Source organism: Pelophylax lessonae (assembly GCF_965119305.1).
Source record: "Pelophylax lessonae genome assembly, chromosome: 6".
Lineage (NCBI taxonomy): Eukaryota > Metazoa > Chordata > Amphibia > Anura > Ranidae > Pelophylax > Pelophylax lessonae.
The window spans coordinates 61,656,911-61,671,918 of NC_138773.1; the positions used below are offsets into that span (position 1 = coordinate 61,656,911).

At 47.6% G+C, this 15,008-nt stretch overlaps 1 protein-coding gene across 2 annotated transcripts in view; it reads right to left on the reverse strand.

Annotated features, from left to right (window-relative positions):
- The window catches only part of SLC5A11 (solute carrier family 5 member 11), a gene marked incomplete at its 5' end in the record, with an annotated part of 77,553 nt that overhangs the window by 26,340 nt on the left and 36,205 nt on the right, over window positions 1-15,008 (reverse strand). For both annotated transcript variants that reach the window (XM_082261988.1, XM_082261987.1), the window contains 4 exons: window positions 5,297-5,402; window positions 7,567-7,671; window positions 7,748-7,807; window positions 12,494-12,598. In XM_082261988.1, the coding sequence (XP_082118114.1) occupies window positions 5,297-5,402; window positions 7,567-7,671; window positions 7,748-7,807; window positions 12,494-12,598 (376 nt within the window). The remainder of the gene's footprint in view (window positions 1-5,296; window positions 5,403-7,566; window positions 7,672-7,747; window positions 7,808-12,493; window positions 12,599-15,008) is intronic.

The window sequence follows — 15,008 nt, forward strand, 5'->3', positions numbered from 1 at the left end:
ACTCCCTTTCAAAGCATGGGGTGCTAGCAAGTCACATGGCCCCATTAAAGACCTACTCCAGACAAAACTTTTTTGTTCTTAATAGTACAAAGAAGGTTTAGAATCGCTCTCAGGAGTTTCCCCTTAATTTCCAGCACAGCCCATAGCAAGAAAAAGAAATACTGTATATAAAGCGTAGGGCTGCATGACTGGGTAGTCAGGGGGATCCGGCATAGGCCGCCAGGTGGGGGTTGGATGATTCTATCTTGCAGTGTATTGGCAGGTGGGAATCAGACCGGTATCGGCTTTACGTCCGCCCTCACTTGGTTTGAAAATGCTTTGTACATGTGGGGGGGCGGGGGGGAGGGTTTTCAAATGTTGTTTTCAATTATGTGTGGGAGTGCGTACCGTTGCCCTATGTTCGTGCTCTGCCATTTGCTTTTCAGATGCTGCTTGCCTCGTATGGATTCTGGGCCACTCCTTTGTGTACTGGGGGGCCAGGATAGCGGACGTTAGGCATGAAGGACGTCAGTTGGGTTTCCCCAGGTGCGAGGCCAATGTCCGGTGGATAGGCGTTCCGGGCATGCTGTGGCACAGGGTGGGCCCGAAGGTACACAGGGTTGCTCGCTGGGATAGTTGATCATGCACGCGGGAGGCAATGATCTGGGGGTTCGGTCCTGTCGCCATCTCATTCGGGATGTTAAGTTTGATGTCCTGCAGTTGCGGATGGCTTTTCCTGACATGGTGGTGATTTGGGCGGACATTGTCGGCCGATCGTCATGGCGACTCGCTCGGTCTGTGGAAAAACTTAACAAAGCTAGAGTGAAGGTCAACAAAGAAGTGGGCAGGTTCATTGTGCCCAATGGGGGTGTGGTGGTCAGACACAGCAAGTTGGAGGTGGATACCTGGCGCTACCTTCGCCACGATGGTGTACATCTGAACGCGTTGGGCATCGATCTATGGTCACTGGGTTTACAGGATGGGGTGCAGAGGGCCTTGCGGGGCACAAAGGTGTGAGGTGGTCCCACTTTGTGCTGGTGGCGGTTGGGGTCTTTGGAGGCGTGTAAAATAACATGCTATGTTTATCAGTTTAGGGACCCATCTAAGGTAGACCCAACTAGTAGGTTAAAAATGGTGGTATCTGCTGAATATCGAGGTCGTCCCCGAGCCGGAGGGTGCGGCTGGGGACCAAGAAAATAGTTAAGCAGATACAAAAGTGGATGATTGATAATTGATGCTTCCAAAGATCGGCAACCTCAGTTTTTCTTGCTACTTTATTATTATTTGTTTTCCTGATTTAAGGAATGTTTGTTATAATTTTGTTTGGTTTTAATAAACGGCCATTACGGCCAATATTTTACTCCAACAATTGTGTTTGCCATTTTATAGAGATAATTGGGGTAACAAAAAGGGTGGAGGTTAGATTGGGGACAGGTTTTGGAGTTCAAGAGTACATCTGAAGTGCCTTAGTCATGTCCTGGTGCCTGGAGGACAGTAAGACAGGAAGCAATGTGAAACATCTCCAATGAACAGATTTTATAGTACAGAGGAGAAAGAATAAAACCTCTGTATGATTTGTATTGCTGTCTGTGCCTTTTTGTCTCTGTGACCCCCAAACTCTAATTTCTTGCCCTGGTGTCACATGGGCACAAAGTCAGGGGAAAACTCTCTAAAGTGGTCAGATATGTAGCGCCCTCCTAGTTAGGTAGGTGCTAGGTAAATGCGTATATGCTCCTTCTGCTTATCAGGGGAGCCTGATATATTGGGTTGCCTGTCACATGTTTCCAGGTGTGATTCACTGGGTCTGAGGGAGTGTCCCCACTGTATCCAATGAGGGAGCTTGTTGGACAGTGGAGGAAACCCAGCCAGTGACACATTATCTTTTATGGGAGTCCCAGTGGGAGGGCATTCTTGCAATGCATCCTGGGATTGCTCATAAAAGAGGAGGGGGCATGTGACCGGGCGTCTTTGGCGGGAAGCAGAGTCCCAGGAGGAGGTGGACGGCTGTCTCTCCTCCTGCAGTGTGTGAGGAAGGTGGTCTTGGGCGGTCAGCCTAGTGAACCAGGTGTGGAGCTGCAGAGGATCCGGTGCATAGGCGTGCGCACGGGGTGTGCCAAGTGTGCCTGGGCACACCCTAATCACCCTGTGTCTGTTAGTGTAGGGCCAGATCTCCATCTCTGCCACTGAGGGTAGTGAGATACTTGGTGGAGAGGCGGCTGTGCTGTTGGCTCCAGCAGACAGTGAGGCTTGCCAGAGCCGCTCAGTGTGTGTGACACTGTCAGGTAATGTTACTGCTTGCAGGGGGAAAGACGAGCTGTCAAAACTCAGGGGTGATGTCGGGGGTGGGCAGGACCGAACAGCTATCGAACACCAGCCAATGGGATGGGGTCTGGTCGGCCGATTTGTTTATGTGGCTCCGCCCCTTTCTTAAGCAGCTCAATCATTGGCTGGTGTTTGACAGCTGCTCATCCCGCCCACCACCGCTGAGTTTTGAGAGCTGGTCTTTCTCCCTGAAAGCAGCACATACATGAAAGTGTCACACACACAGTGGGGTATCAATGGGGGGGACAAGCCCTGTGGGGTGTCAGCCGGCGTGCTCTGAGATGAGATCCCGCATCGCAGCGTGAAGGCAGCTGCAGTGGCAGCTCCTTCAGTCCGTGCTGCTAGCGGGGGGCGGAGCCGCGATGGGAAGAAGGGGGCGGAGCCTCAGCGGGAAGAAGGGAGCGGAGCCTTGGTGGGAAGAAGGAGGCGGAGCCCCGGCGGGAAGAAGGGGGCGGAGCTTCGGCGGGAAGAAGGTAAGTGCCCATTGTCCAAGTGTGTGTGCTGGATAGGAGGGGGATGGGCAAGCTGCATATAGAGGAATTCACATTTCCCTATTTTTTCTGCAGGCAGACTGAGCGCTTCTTGCAAGTCTCACTGTCTGCTGAATGTGAAACTCCCCCTCTCCCCTGTTAGTGTCCATAAGTGGTGCCCAGTAGTGCCACCTATCAGTGCCACCTATTAGTGCCCACCAGTGCCGCCTCATCAGTGCCCATCAGTGTCACCTAATAGTGCCTATCAGTGCCCAGCAGTGCCGCCTCATCAGTGCCACCTATCAGTGCCCAGCAGTGCCGCCTCATCAGTGCCTATCAGTGCCCAGCAGTGCCGCCTCATCAGTGCCTATCAGTGCCCAGCAGTGCCGCCTCATCAGTGCCACCTATCAGTGCCCACCAGTGCCGCCTCATCAGTGCCCATCAGTGTCACCTAATAGTGCCTATCAGTGCCCAGCAGTGCCGCCTCATCAGTGCCTATCAGTGCCACCTATAAGTGCCCAGCAGTGCCGCCTCATCAGTGCCACCTATCAGTGCCCACCAGTGCCGCCTCATCAGTGCCCATCAGTGTCACCTAATAGTGCCTATCAGTGCCCAGCAGTGCCGCCTCATCAGTGCCTATCAGTGCCACCTATCAGTGCCCAGCAGTGCCGCCTCATCAGTGCCACCTATCAGTGCCCACCAGTGCCGCCTCATCAGTGCCCATCAGTGACATCTAACAGTGCCTATCAGTGCCACCAATCAGTGCCCACCAAAGCCGCCTATCAGTAGCCATCAGTGATGCCTATTAGTGCCCAGAAGTGCTGCCTATCAGTGCCACCTATCAGTACCCATCAGTGCTGCCAATCAGTGCAGCCTCATCAGTGCCAGTCAGTGCTGAGAGCAAGTGCCTATTAGTGCTGCCTATCAGTCCATATCAGTGCCTCACATGTAATTTCACCTGTAATACAGATCAAAAGGAAAATAAGGCATACATCTTTTTCAAAACTTAGCAGTGATGGTGGAACCCCTCTACAGATATTTGCCATACAATTTAACTTAAGTGCAAAAACTTTTTAGTTGGAAGGTTCACACCAGTAGAGCACTTTATAATTTTTATTTTTTAGATTGTTACACTTAATTTTATATGTTTTAGTTACTATTATAATGTAAATGATTGCACTTGAAGTTAATTTTCCACCAACCATGCTAAGCCCATGTCTTTATGGACCTTGCTTTGTGCACTGGTGCGCAGTCACGTTGGAACAGGAAGGGGTCTTCCCACAAATTTGGGAGCATGAAATTGTCCAAAATGTCTAGGTATGCTGACGCCCTAAGAGTCTAAGGGGCCAGGCCCAGCCTCTGAAAAACACCCCACGCTATAATCCCCCCGCAACCAAATGATGTGGACCAGTGCACGAAGCAAGGTCCATAAAGACATGGATGAGCGAGTTTGAGGTGGAGGAACTTAACTGGCCTGCACAGAGTCCTGACCTCAACCCGATAGAAAACCTTTGGGATGAATTTGAGTGGAGACTGCGAGCCAGACCTTCTCGTCCAACATCTGTGCCTGACGTCACTAATTTGCTTCTGGAAGAATGGTCAAACGTTCCCATAAACACACTCCTAAACCTTGTGGACAGCCTTCCCAGAAGAATTGATGCTGGCATAATTGCAAAGGGTGGGTCAACTCAATATTGAACCCTACGGACTAAGACTGGGATGCCATTAAAGTTCATGTGTGTGTAAAGGCAGCGTCCCAATGCTTTTGACAAGTGTGTGTATGTATATATATATATATAATATATACACGCATGCGTGTTTGAGCTTTGGGGTGCACACCCTAATGCAATAGGCTGCGCACGCCTATGATCCGGTGTAACTGGCGGCGGAGCTGCTGGCAGAGTCTTTTGGGAAAAACAGTGTCCATGAGTACTGAGGGACCTGCCAAAGGGTCTGGCCCAGGAAGGGGGACCACTCCAGTGAAGTCAGGGGATCAAGGAGCCAGCTCACAAAGAGAGTATTACAGTAAACGGGGTGCCATGTAGAAAGCCCTGAAGAGTAGGAACAAAGGGGGTGCCAGGAAGGGCCCTGAAGAGTGCTCTGCAGTACAGTACAGCTTATCTAAAGTGGTTCATTTATTACTACTTCATTGCTATTGACAAGGTGAAGCAGTGGCCTTGCCGCACTCAAGTACACTGAAACATCCCAGCAAATGGTCCATAGTTTATTCAAGTTGGAGTACCCCACTCATTCCCTTCTCCTATCCAAGTTCTCAATAAAACCACAAAAACTAAAACCCGTAGACTGTTTCTTGACTGAGCCAGGCACTTTGAAGTCGCTGAACTATTGTACTGTTGCTATGGGTAACCCAGGGGAACCCGTCACCAGCAGCTCCCCAGGGAGTAGTGCTACAGATAAAAAAAAAAAAAAACACAAAAGTTCTAACCTTAACACTCTATCCAAAGAAACAAAAAAGGTTTTCAACAATTTTACCTCCTCCTCCGGCAGTCAGAGGTAGAACTCACCAGCTACTGTATAGATTGCAGTGATCGCCAGTAATCCAATCACAGCTATATAGAGATCCCAGCGTAGTGCCTGCTGGATAAAAAGTGCCCCGGCATATATATCCACCTGTAGGCAGGAGATAAAAGTGTGTTAGATCTGTCCCTGGAGACAAGTGATTACACTAAAACCTAGGGTCCGATCACCTCCATAGCCACATCTTGAGTATGCCATCCAGTTCTGGGCACCGGTCCTCAGAAAGTTTGTGCTGGAACTGGAGGGAGTCCAGAAAAGGACAACAAAGCTAATAAAGGGACTGGAGGATCTCAGCTATGGGGAAAGACTACAAGCATTGAACTTATTCTCTCTAGAGAAGAGACGCTTGAGAGGGGATATGATAGCGATGTACAAGTTCCATATTGGTGACCCTAGCATAGGGAAAAAACTTTTCAGTGAAAGGGTATTTAACCACTTTAAGACCGGAAGATTTTACTTCTTAATGACCAGGCCCTATTTTGCTATTCGGCACTGCATTACTTTAACGGACAATTGCGCGGTCGTGGCTGGTGGCAGCCAGGTGGGCTGATATTTTACTGCAAGCAGAGCTGGGATCAGTGGCCACAGGTAAGCAGAAGGAGGAATGTTATGCTGTTTGCTCACTACACTAATTTGCTGAGGGACTGAGAGTTCCTGCCTGTAATGGGCCTTTGCTGAACTGACACATAAGGACTGTTAGTTCCCCCAAGAGTGAGCAGCAGGTGCTGTACTGGAAACCAAGTTTGTGCAGGAGGAAGCAAAAGTGGACTTTTGTAAATAGGGAGGAAGTGTCCCTTTGTTCATAGTTGTTGGATATTTTCCAAGTTGGGCATCCCATAATTCCCTACCCCATCCACATTATCAACCCCCTAATGAAACATCAAAAACAAGCAAGGACTGTTTTCTACGTTGGAGTGTGTGATGGAAATGCTATGTGACTGGCTGTGCAGCAGTGGGGACCCAGGACACTAGCGACTCCTACAGGGGTAGTGCTACAGCAGAAAAGTAATAGAGGGGAAATCTTCCAATGGGGACACTAATTCTAGTGACCTAAGAGATGTGTTTCTTTTCAGGAATTCCCTCTCACTTCCTGTTTGGCTATGGAAGAAGAAGTTAAGGGAAATCTCTACAATGGGACACAGATGGTGAAAAAAATCTGACAGGGATTATAACTCTCCGTGGCTCTATCCAAAATGAAAAAAAAAATTATAGTTCTACTTAATGCCTTAAAGCATAACTAAAGGCAAAACTTTTTTTAGCATTGGATGGAGTGGAGAGGGATTAGAACCCCTGTCATTTATTATTGCTGTCTGTATTCCGTTAGGAAGATTTACCCTCTCTTTTTGTCCTGTTTACCATTATCATTGAAAGTGAAAGTAAAAGAAAATCCCACATTTTGTTTTGTCCCCACAAAAGTAATAGAGGGGAAATCTGCCAACGGGGACACTCGTTCCGGTGATCAATTTAATCGTGGGCCGCATCAGCATTATGGTTGCGCTAAAAGGGCCGGTTGTATCTGTAAGACTATATACAGTAAACGTATCCATTCTTTATCATTCGATTATTATTGATTTTAGTAATAACTAAAGGCAAAACTTCTTTTTTTTATTTATTTATTTTGTTAGGATAGAATGGAGAGGGATTTGAACATCTGTCAGTTTTTTTTTTTTTTTTTGATGTCTGTGTCCCCGTTAAGGAGATTCACCCTCTCTATTTGTCCTGTTTACTGTTATCAATGAAAGTGAAGGTAAAAGAAAATCCCACATTTTGGGTTGTCCCCACAAAAGTAAAAAAGGGGAAATCGGCCAACAGGGACACTAGTTCTGGTGATCTGGGGGTCCCCAAGGATTTCCCTTCATTTGCTGGGATTTCCTCTCACTTCCTGTTTGGCTATAGGACAGAAAGTGAAGGGAAATACTGTATATGCAAAGGGACTCAAATAGCAAAAAAAAAAAAAATCTTACAGGGGTTATAACCTTTCCTTACTCTATCCAAAATGGAAAAAATAAAAAGTTTTGCCTAGCTTTTGGCCAAGCAGAGGGCATTGCAATGTGAAGTGCTTGCAGCCCTAGGCTCATGGGATACAATGGGATATACCCAACCCTAGTGATATTGCATGCTGTGGCCATAAGTCCAGAAGTTGCTATTGATAATGTGGTGACATAGAGACTCTTTAAATACAGCAGCTTGCAATCTATGTTTGATGGTCCCTTTATAATTATCAGAAAATGCATTCAGAATGTGTCTTAAACCTTACGGAGATCTTGGTAAATATGTAGATGAACAAGTACAGGATGGCAAGATATATCTGGATCCTCTTTCCTCCAAAACGTTTCCGTAGGTATTCAGGCATGGTGGTCACCTGTAAAGAACAAAAGACTGTTACCCCGTGTCCCCAGATAATGGACAGATTATGTACAGGATGCCTTTTGTCTTACCCCAGCAGTTATGTAGATGGGGAGAAAAAACCAGGCCAGGACCAGCACACAGAACAGGCCCTGCAGGAAATAATAATAATTATATCTCCACAAACATTGACAAAAAGATTCCCCCCCCCCTTAACCATATCCCGCCCGACCTATAGCAAAATGAAAGCAGGGCAGGGGTTCAGTTATCCTGACTGGGTGCCATATGACGTCCAGCAGGATAAGCTGCTCACGCGCCCCCGAGGGCGTGCATCGCGGCGATCGGGAGTGCAGTGTGTCGCTCTGAGACACCGTATCTCCAATCTCAGTAAAGAGCCTATAATGTAGGCTCTTTACCATGTGATCAGCTGTGTCCAATCACAACTGGTCACATCGTAACCAGGAAGTGGCATTTATCGGGCTGACAAGGCATGAGTAGAAGAGAGCAGATCAGTAGCTCTCCTGACAGGGGGGTCTGCGCTGATTATCAGCGCATTTATTATCAGTGCAGACCCATCAAGAATGCCCACAAGTGTCCACCTAAAGTGCCAACCCATGCCAACCAGAGATGCCAGCCTGTGTGCACCAGGGATGCCAACCCGTGCCCACCAGGGATGTCAACCCATGCCCACCAGGGATTTCAACCAGTTCCCACCAGGGATGCCAATTAGTGCCCAGCAGAAATGCCAATCTGTGGCCATTTAGGATGCCAATCAGTGCCCATAAGTAATACCTGTCAGTGCCTCCTCATCAGTGCTGCCTATCAGTGCAATCTATCAGTGCCCATCAGTGCCGCCTCACAGTGCTCATCAGTGCTGCCTATAAATGCCGCTTATCAGTGCTGCATATTAGTGCCTTATCATCAGTGCCGCATATTAGTGCCTTATCATCAGTGCCCATCAGTGCCACCTCATAAGTGCTGCCTCATTAGTGCCACCTCATCAGTGCACATCAGTGCAGCCTCATCAGTGCCCGTCAGTGAAGGAGAAATTTTACTTATTCCCAAAATGTAAAAGAAAAACAAGGAAAAAATATATTTTTTAAATTTACAGTATTTTGTTTAATTGTTTTGCAAAAAATAAAAAACCCAGTGGTGATCAAACACCACCAAAAGAAAGCTCTATTTGTGGCAAAAAAAAGATAAAAGTTTCATATGGGTACACTGTTGTATGACTGTGCAGTTGACATTCAAAATGTGACAGCACTGAAAGCTGAAAATTGGCCTGGGCAGGAAGGGGGTGAAAGTGATAAACTCCACAGACACGACGTGGTTCTGCACTCAGTACTTTATTTTCTCCTCCCCAATAACTAAACAGGAAGGGGAAATACATCATAGAATAGGAGGGAACACTGAAAAAGATGCAGTAACCGAAATGACCACAAGATGGCAGTATATTAAACAACTATATCCCTTGTACATGAAGTTAACAGAAAGTGCCCGGTATTGAAGTGGTTAAACATGAAGACCATTTTTTTCAACATATTTTTGTAGTTATATAAAGCCCCCTCCCCCATGTAATCAGCAATAAATATAATTTATAACATTTATTTGTCATAGTGAGTGCAATCAATTTACTAATCTGTACAGCATGTGTTATTTGGCAGAAATGTCTTTAATTTCATCCATAACAATTATTTTAAACTCTTATTTGCTGCCTTGGCTGAAGCTAAATCAATATTGCAAATATAATGTAATGCTAAATAAATATTGAATAAATATACATATAAAGAGGGGCTTTCTCAGCTAAGCACACCCACCCACCGGCATGCCTAAACTAAGGGCAGATGGATTACAGGATGATACACAAATCATCTGCCCCTACTCAAGATGGCCACAGCTTGAAATGCTTGGGGGTGTTTTTTTTTTTTTAAGTGATTTCTCAGCAAAATAAAGCAAAATAAACCCAGGAGCCTGCATTCACTATATCTGGTCTCCCCAGGAGCCTGCATTCACTATATCTGGTCTCCCCAGGAGCCTGCATTCACTATATCTGGTCTCCCCAGGAGCCTGCATTCACTATATCCGATCCACCCAGGAGCCTGCATTCACTATATCTGGTCTCCCCAGGAGCCTGCATTCACTATATCTGGTCTCTCCAGGAGCCTGCATTCAGTATATCTGATCTACCCAGGAGCCTGCATTCACTATATCTGGTCTCCCCAGGAGCCTGCATTCACTATATCTGGTTTCCCCAGGAGCCTGCATTCACTATATCTGGTCTCCCCAGGAGCCTGCATTCAGTATATCTGGTCTCCCCAGTAGCCTGCATTCACTATATCTGGTCTCCCCAGGAGCCTGCATTCAGTATATCTGATCTACCCAGGAGCCTGCATTCACTATATCTGGTCTCCCCAGGAGCCTGCATTCACTATATCTGGTTTCCCCAGGAGCCTGCATTCACTATATCTGGTTTCCCCAGGAGCCTGCATTCACTATATCTGGTCTCCCCAGGAGCCTGCATTCACTATATCTGATCTACCCAGGAGCCTTCATTCACTATATCTGGTCTCCCCAGGAGCCTGCATTCACTATATCTGGTCTCCCCAGGAGCCTGCATTCACTATATCTGATCTACCCAGAAGCCTGCATTCACTATATCTGGTCTCCCCAGGAGCCTACATTCACTATATCTGGTCTCCCCAGGAGCCTACATTCACTATATCTGATCTACCCAGAAGCCTGCATTCACTATATCTGGTCTCCCCAGGAGCCTGCATTCACTATATCTGGTCTCCCCAGGAGCCTGCATTCACTATATCTGATCTACCCAGGAGCCTGCATTCACTATATCTGGTCTCCCCAGGAGCCTGCATTCACTATATCTGGTCTCCCACAGCACACAGAACATGGAAATGCAATTATTTGAATAAACATAAACTGCTAAATACCTTTTCTCATCAGCAGTACAGTAAAACATTGGATTGAGAACAACTTGGTCTGAGAGTGTTTTGCAAGACAAGCAAAATCTTTTTACAAATTTTGACTTGATAAACGAGTGATGTCTCGATATACAAGTAGTGTCACATCACAGCTGAGTATAAAAGAGAAGAAAGGTGCCTCTAAGTGTAGCAATATGGTTACATTTAATGGTTGATGATTAAAACAGGCACATCTAAGTATGCAGGCATCCAGGGTAAAGTTGTCCACATAGATCATCCTCTGCACCACCATAGACATTATCCCTTCCACGCTGCGCTTCACGAGCGCTTCAAGTCTCACTTTCAGATCGCTCTACTGCAGGGTAGTCTTCTCGGTCACAACTGCAGACTGATAGCGGTGAGAACCAGTGGTGAGGAGGATAGTCTGTGTGGACAGCTTTACCCCAGATGCCTACATACTTAGATGTGCCTGTTTTAATCATAAACCATGGGAGTTGCTCAATGTTGTACCTTCATTAAATGTAACCATATTGCTACACTTAAGAGGCACCTCTCTTCTCTTTTATGCTCTGTAGCTCCTGCTGGATTTTGCTTCTAATCCCCTTGTGGAGGCTGTCATTTGTGGATGGACATTTTATGGTTAAACAACCTATCACATTGCTATAATCTTTTTATATGGACTATAAACTGGTTGTATAAATAGTTGTGAAATTAATCATCTGAGTTTCCATTATTTCTTATGGGGAAATTTGCTTTGATATACGAGTGCTTTGGATTACAAGCATGTTTCCGGAACGAATTATGCTCGCATTCCAAGGTTTTACTGTATAAAGCAGTCTTGTGACTTCTATCAGTGTCTGGTTAAAGCTTGTAGGAGGAGTTTTCATACTGCACTGACTAACCTATCAGGATACAGAACCCCTGGCCCTCTGTCTGGACAGTGCTGATTGTCCTTGTGCTGATCACATGCACTCGCCTAAGAAAAAGAAAAACTCTCTAGCAATACACACCAAACTGAGCATGTGCAGCCTGACTCCAGTAACTCTGTCCTATCCGGACATGTTATGGGGACAATGTAAGAAGAGGAGGATCTGTGCATACAGGATCAAACAGCCTTTTTACACAATGCAGAGGATTAACCCCTTAGGTTCCTCAGTGAGTATAACAAGCGTGATTTACTGCATATATACACTGATTTTACTGTTATGGGTTTAGTAACACTTTAACTATTGTTTCCAGCTTGTGGTGCTTAGATACACTTATGTTCTGTTTTATGGCATATTTGCAAACATTAAACTTCAGAAATTCTATGACTGTACATAGATTTCCCCAAATCACAGACATACAGCCAGCCTGCTGTTTACTTAAACTGGCCATACACTTGCCGAAAAATCGTTCAAACTCATTTTCGAAAAATCGACCGTGAGAGCAGACGATTGTGCCATCATGTAATGACCAAATTTCGAACAATAAATTGTTCAATGGACATAAATAAATCAGTTTTTCGTTCAGTTTGTCACATATACCGAGTGCAAACAGTTCGGGCGAGAAACACATTAACCTTTCAATTTATCGTTCATTCAGCAGAATTTTCCAAACTGTTCCCTCGATTTTTCGGCTCTGAAAAGTTAAAACCGATTTTCTATTTGTGCCCATTAACTGGACGAAAAACAAACAAACGGACCAAATTACAGTTTTTTTAACGATTTTTCGGCTACTGTATGGCCAGCAGAGTGAAGACAAAGATAAGGGAGGAATGTGAAACACATTGCAAACGTCTTTATGTTGTAATGCTGGATTGTTGCCATCCTCTCCTGGGCACAAGTGACCAGCTGAGCTGAGCAGGGACAATGACAATGATCCTGGCATAGGGAAGGGCAGTGAGCGCACTCTACTTACATTCCATTCATAGGCAGTCACAGCTATCCCTGAGGCTGCCCCAGATCCTGCCAAGCCAATGAAGTGACCACTGCCAACATTGCTGGAAAACAAAGAGGCTCCGACCTGCAGACAGACACAACACAGGATCAGATGAAAGTGATTAAAGGAATCGCTAACATTAAAACCAACTTTAGGGTCATTTTACAGCTGGTAGGTTATGTGCTTAACCTACCAGTTGAGAAACCCTGGTCTTGGTGCTCTTGGTAATGCCCTAAATTGACATTCGCAGTCTGCAATTCAGTAATACATTTACTTAGCTAAAGAAGACCTAGCATCTAGGATTTTTTAAATGGTCTTTTCAGTAACTTTGCAAGTTACACATTACTAAGCATATACGCAGCTATCTGATTTTAGGTCCACTTAAAGTGATACTAAAGTCTCTATTTTTTTGGTTACAAATAATAAACATGTTATACTTACCTGCTCTGTGCAGTGGTTTTGCACAGAGCAGCCCAGATCCTCCTCTTTTTGGGTCCCTCCCTGGCACTCCTGGCCCCTCCCTCCAGCCGAGTGCACCCCTTAGCAAGCAGCTTGCTATGGAGGCACCCAAGCCGAGGTCTAAACAGAGGGCCTATTTAGACATGGAGCTGCGGTTCGGCCCTGCCTCCTCACTCATTGCCTCACTGATTTTGATTGACAGAAGCGGGAGCCAATGGCGCCCCTGATGTGTCTCAACCAATCAGCAGGGAGAATCCCAGACAGCCGAGTCTCTCACTTAACATCACTAGATCTAGATGGGACTCAGGTAGGGTGAGGGGTGCTGCTGCACACAGTTTTTTTTTTTATCTTAACCACTTCCGGACTGCTCACGCTGCTACTGCAGCAAGGTGGCAGCCCTGGGTCTAGCGACGTAGACCTACGTCCAGTGGTGGGATTCAGCCGGTTCGCACCGGTTCCATAGAACCGGTGGCAAACTTTCTGCAAGTTCGCAGAACCGGCTGAATCCCTCTGCGCGTCTGAGGACGTGCAGGACAATTGAATGTCCCGCGCTCGGGCAGACGTGGCGGCCGGGGGGCGGAGCAGTGCGCCCGACCCGCCCATTCTGTGACAATAGCGAATGAGAATTCGCTATTGTCACATGATCCTCCTCCTGGCCAATCAGGGAGCGGGTCCTCCCGCTTCCTGATTGGCCGAAAGGCAAACACCGTGCCATTGGACGAGGAGGAGGCGCCGCGGGAGGACTCGGAGACGCGGGGAGCCGAATGCGAGACCGTCCGTGAGGTAAGTGCATGGGTCTCGCGGGGATCGCTGGCACTCTGCAATTGGGGGCAATGTTGTGGCTGGCGCTCTGCAATTGGGGACAATGTTGTGGCTGGCGCTCTGCAATCATTGGGGGCAATGCTGTAGCTGGCGCTCTGCAATTGGGGGCAATGCTGTGGCTGGTGCTCTGCAATTGGGGGCAATGCTGTGGCTGGCACTCTGCAATTGGGGGCAATGTTGTGGCTGGCGCTCTGCAATTGGGGGCAATGCTGTGGCTGGCACTCTGCAATTGGGGGCAATGTTGTGGCTGGCGCTCTGCAATTGGGGGCAATGCTGTGGCTGGCACTCTGCAATTGGGGGCAATGTTGTGGCTGGCGCTCTGCAATTGGGGGCAATGCTGTGGCTGGCACTCTGCAATTGGGGGCAATGTTGTGGCTGGCGCTCTGCAATTGGGGGCAATGCTGTGGCTGGCACTCTGCAATTGGGGGCAATGTTGTGGCTGGCGCTCTGCAATTGGGGGGAATGCTGTGGCTGGCACTCTGCAATTGGGGGCAATGTTGTGGCTGGCGCTCTGCAATTGGGGGCAATGTGGCTGGCGCTCTGCAATTGGGGGCAATGTTGTGGCTGGCACTCTGCAATCATTGGGGGCAAAGCTGTGGCTGGCGCTCTGCAATTGGGGCAATGTTGTGGCTGGCGCTCTGCAATTGGGGGCAATGTTGTGGCTGGCGCTCTGCAATTGGGGGCAATGTTGTGGCTGGCACTCTGCAATCATTGGGGGCAATGCTGTGGCTGGCGCTCTGCAATTGGGGGCAATGCTGTGGCTGGCACTCTGCAATCATTGGGGGCAATGCTGTGGCTTGCACTCTGCAATCATTGGGGGCAATGCTGTGGCTGGCACTCTGCAATCATTGGGGGCAATGCTGTGGCTGGCACTCTGCAATGATTGGGGGCAATGCTGTGGCTGGCACTCTGCAATGATTGGGGGCAATGCTGTGGTCACTGTGCATTGAAAGGGGGGCACACTGGTCTCTCTGCATTGAAAGGGGGGCACGCTGGTCACTGTGCATTAAAGGGGGCATGTACACTGGTCACTGTTCATTGAAAGGGGGGCACGCTGGTCACTGTGCATTGAAAGGGGGGCACGCTGGTCTCTCTGCATTGAAAGGGGGGCACGCTGGTCACTGTGCATTAAAGGGGGCATGTACACTGGTCACTGCATTGAAAGGGGGCACGCTGGTCACTGTGCATTGAAGGGGGCATGTACACTGGTCAC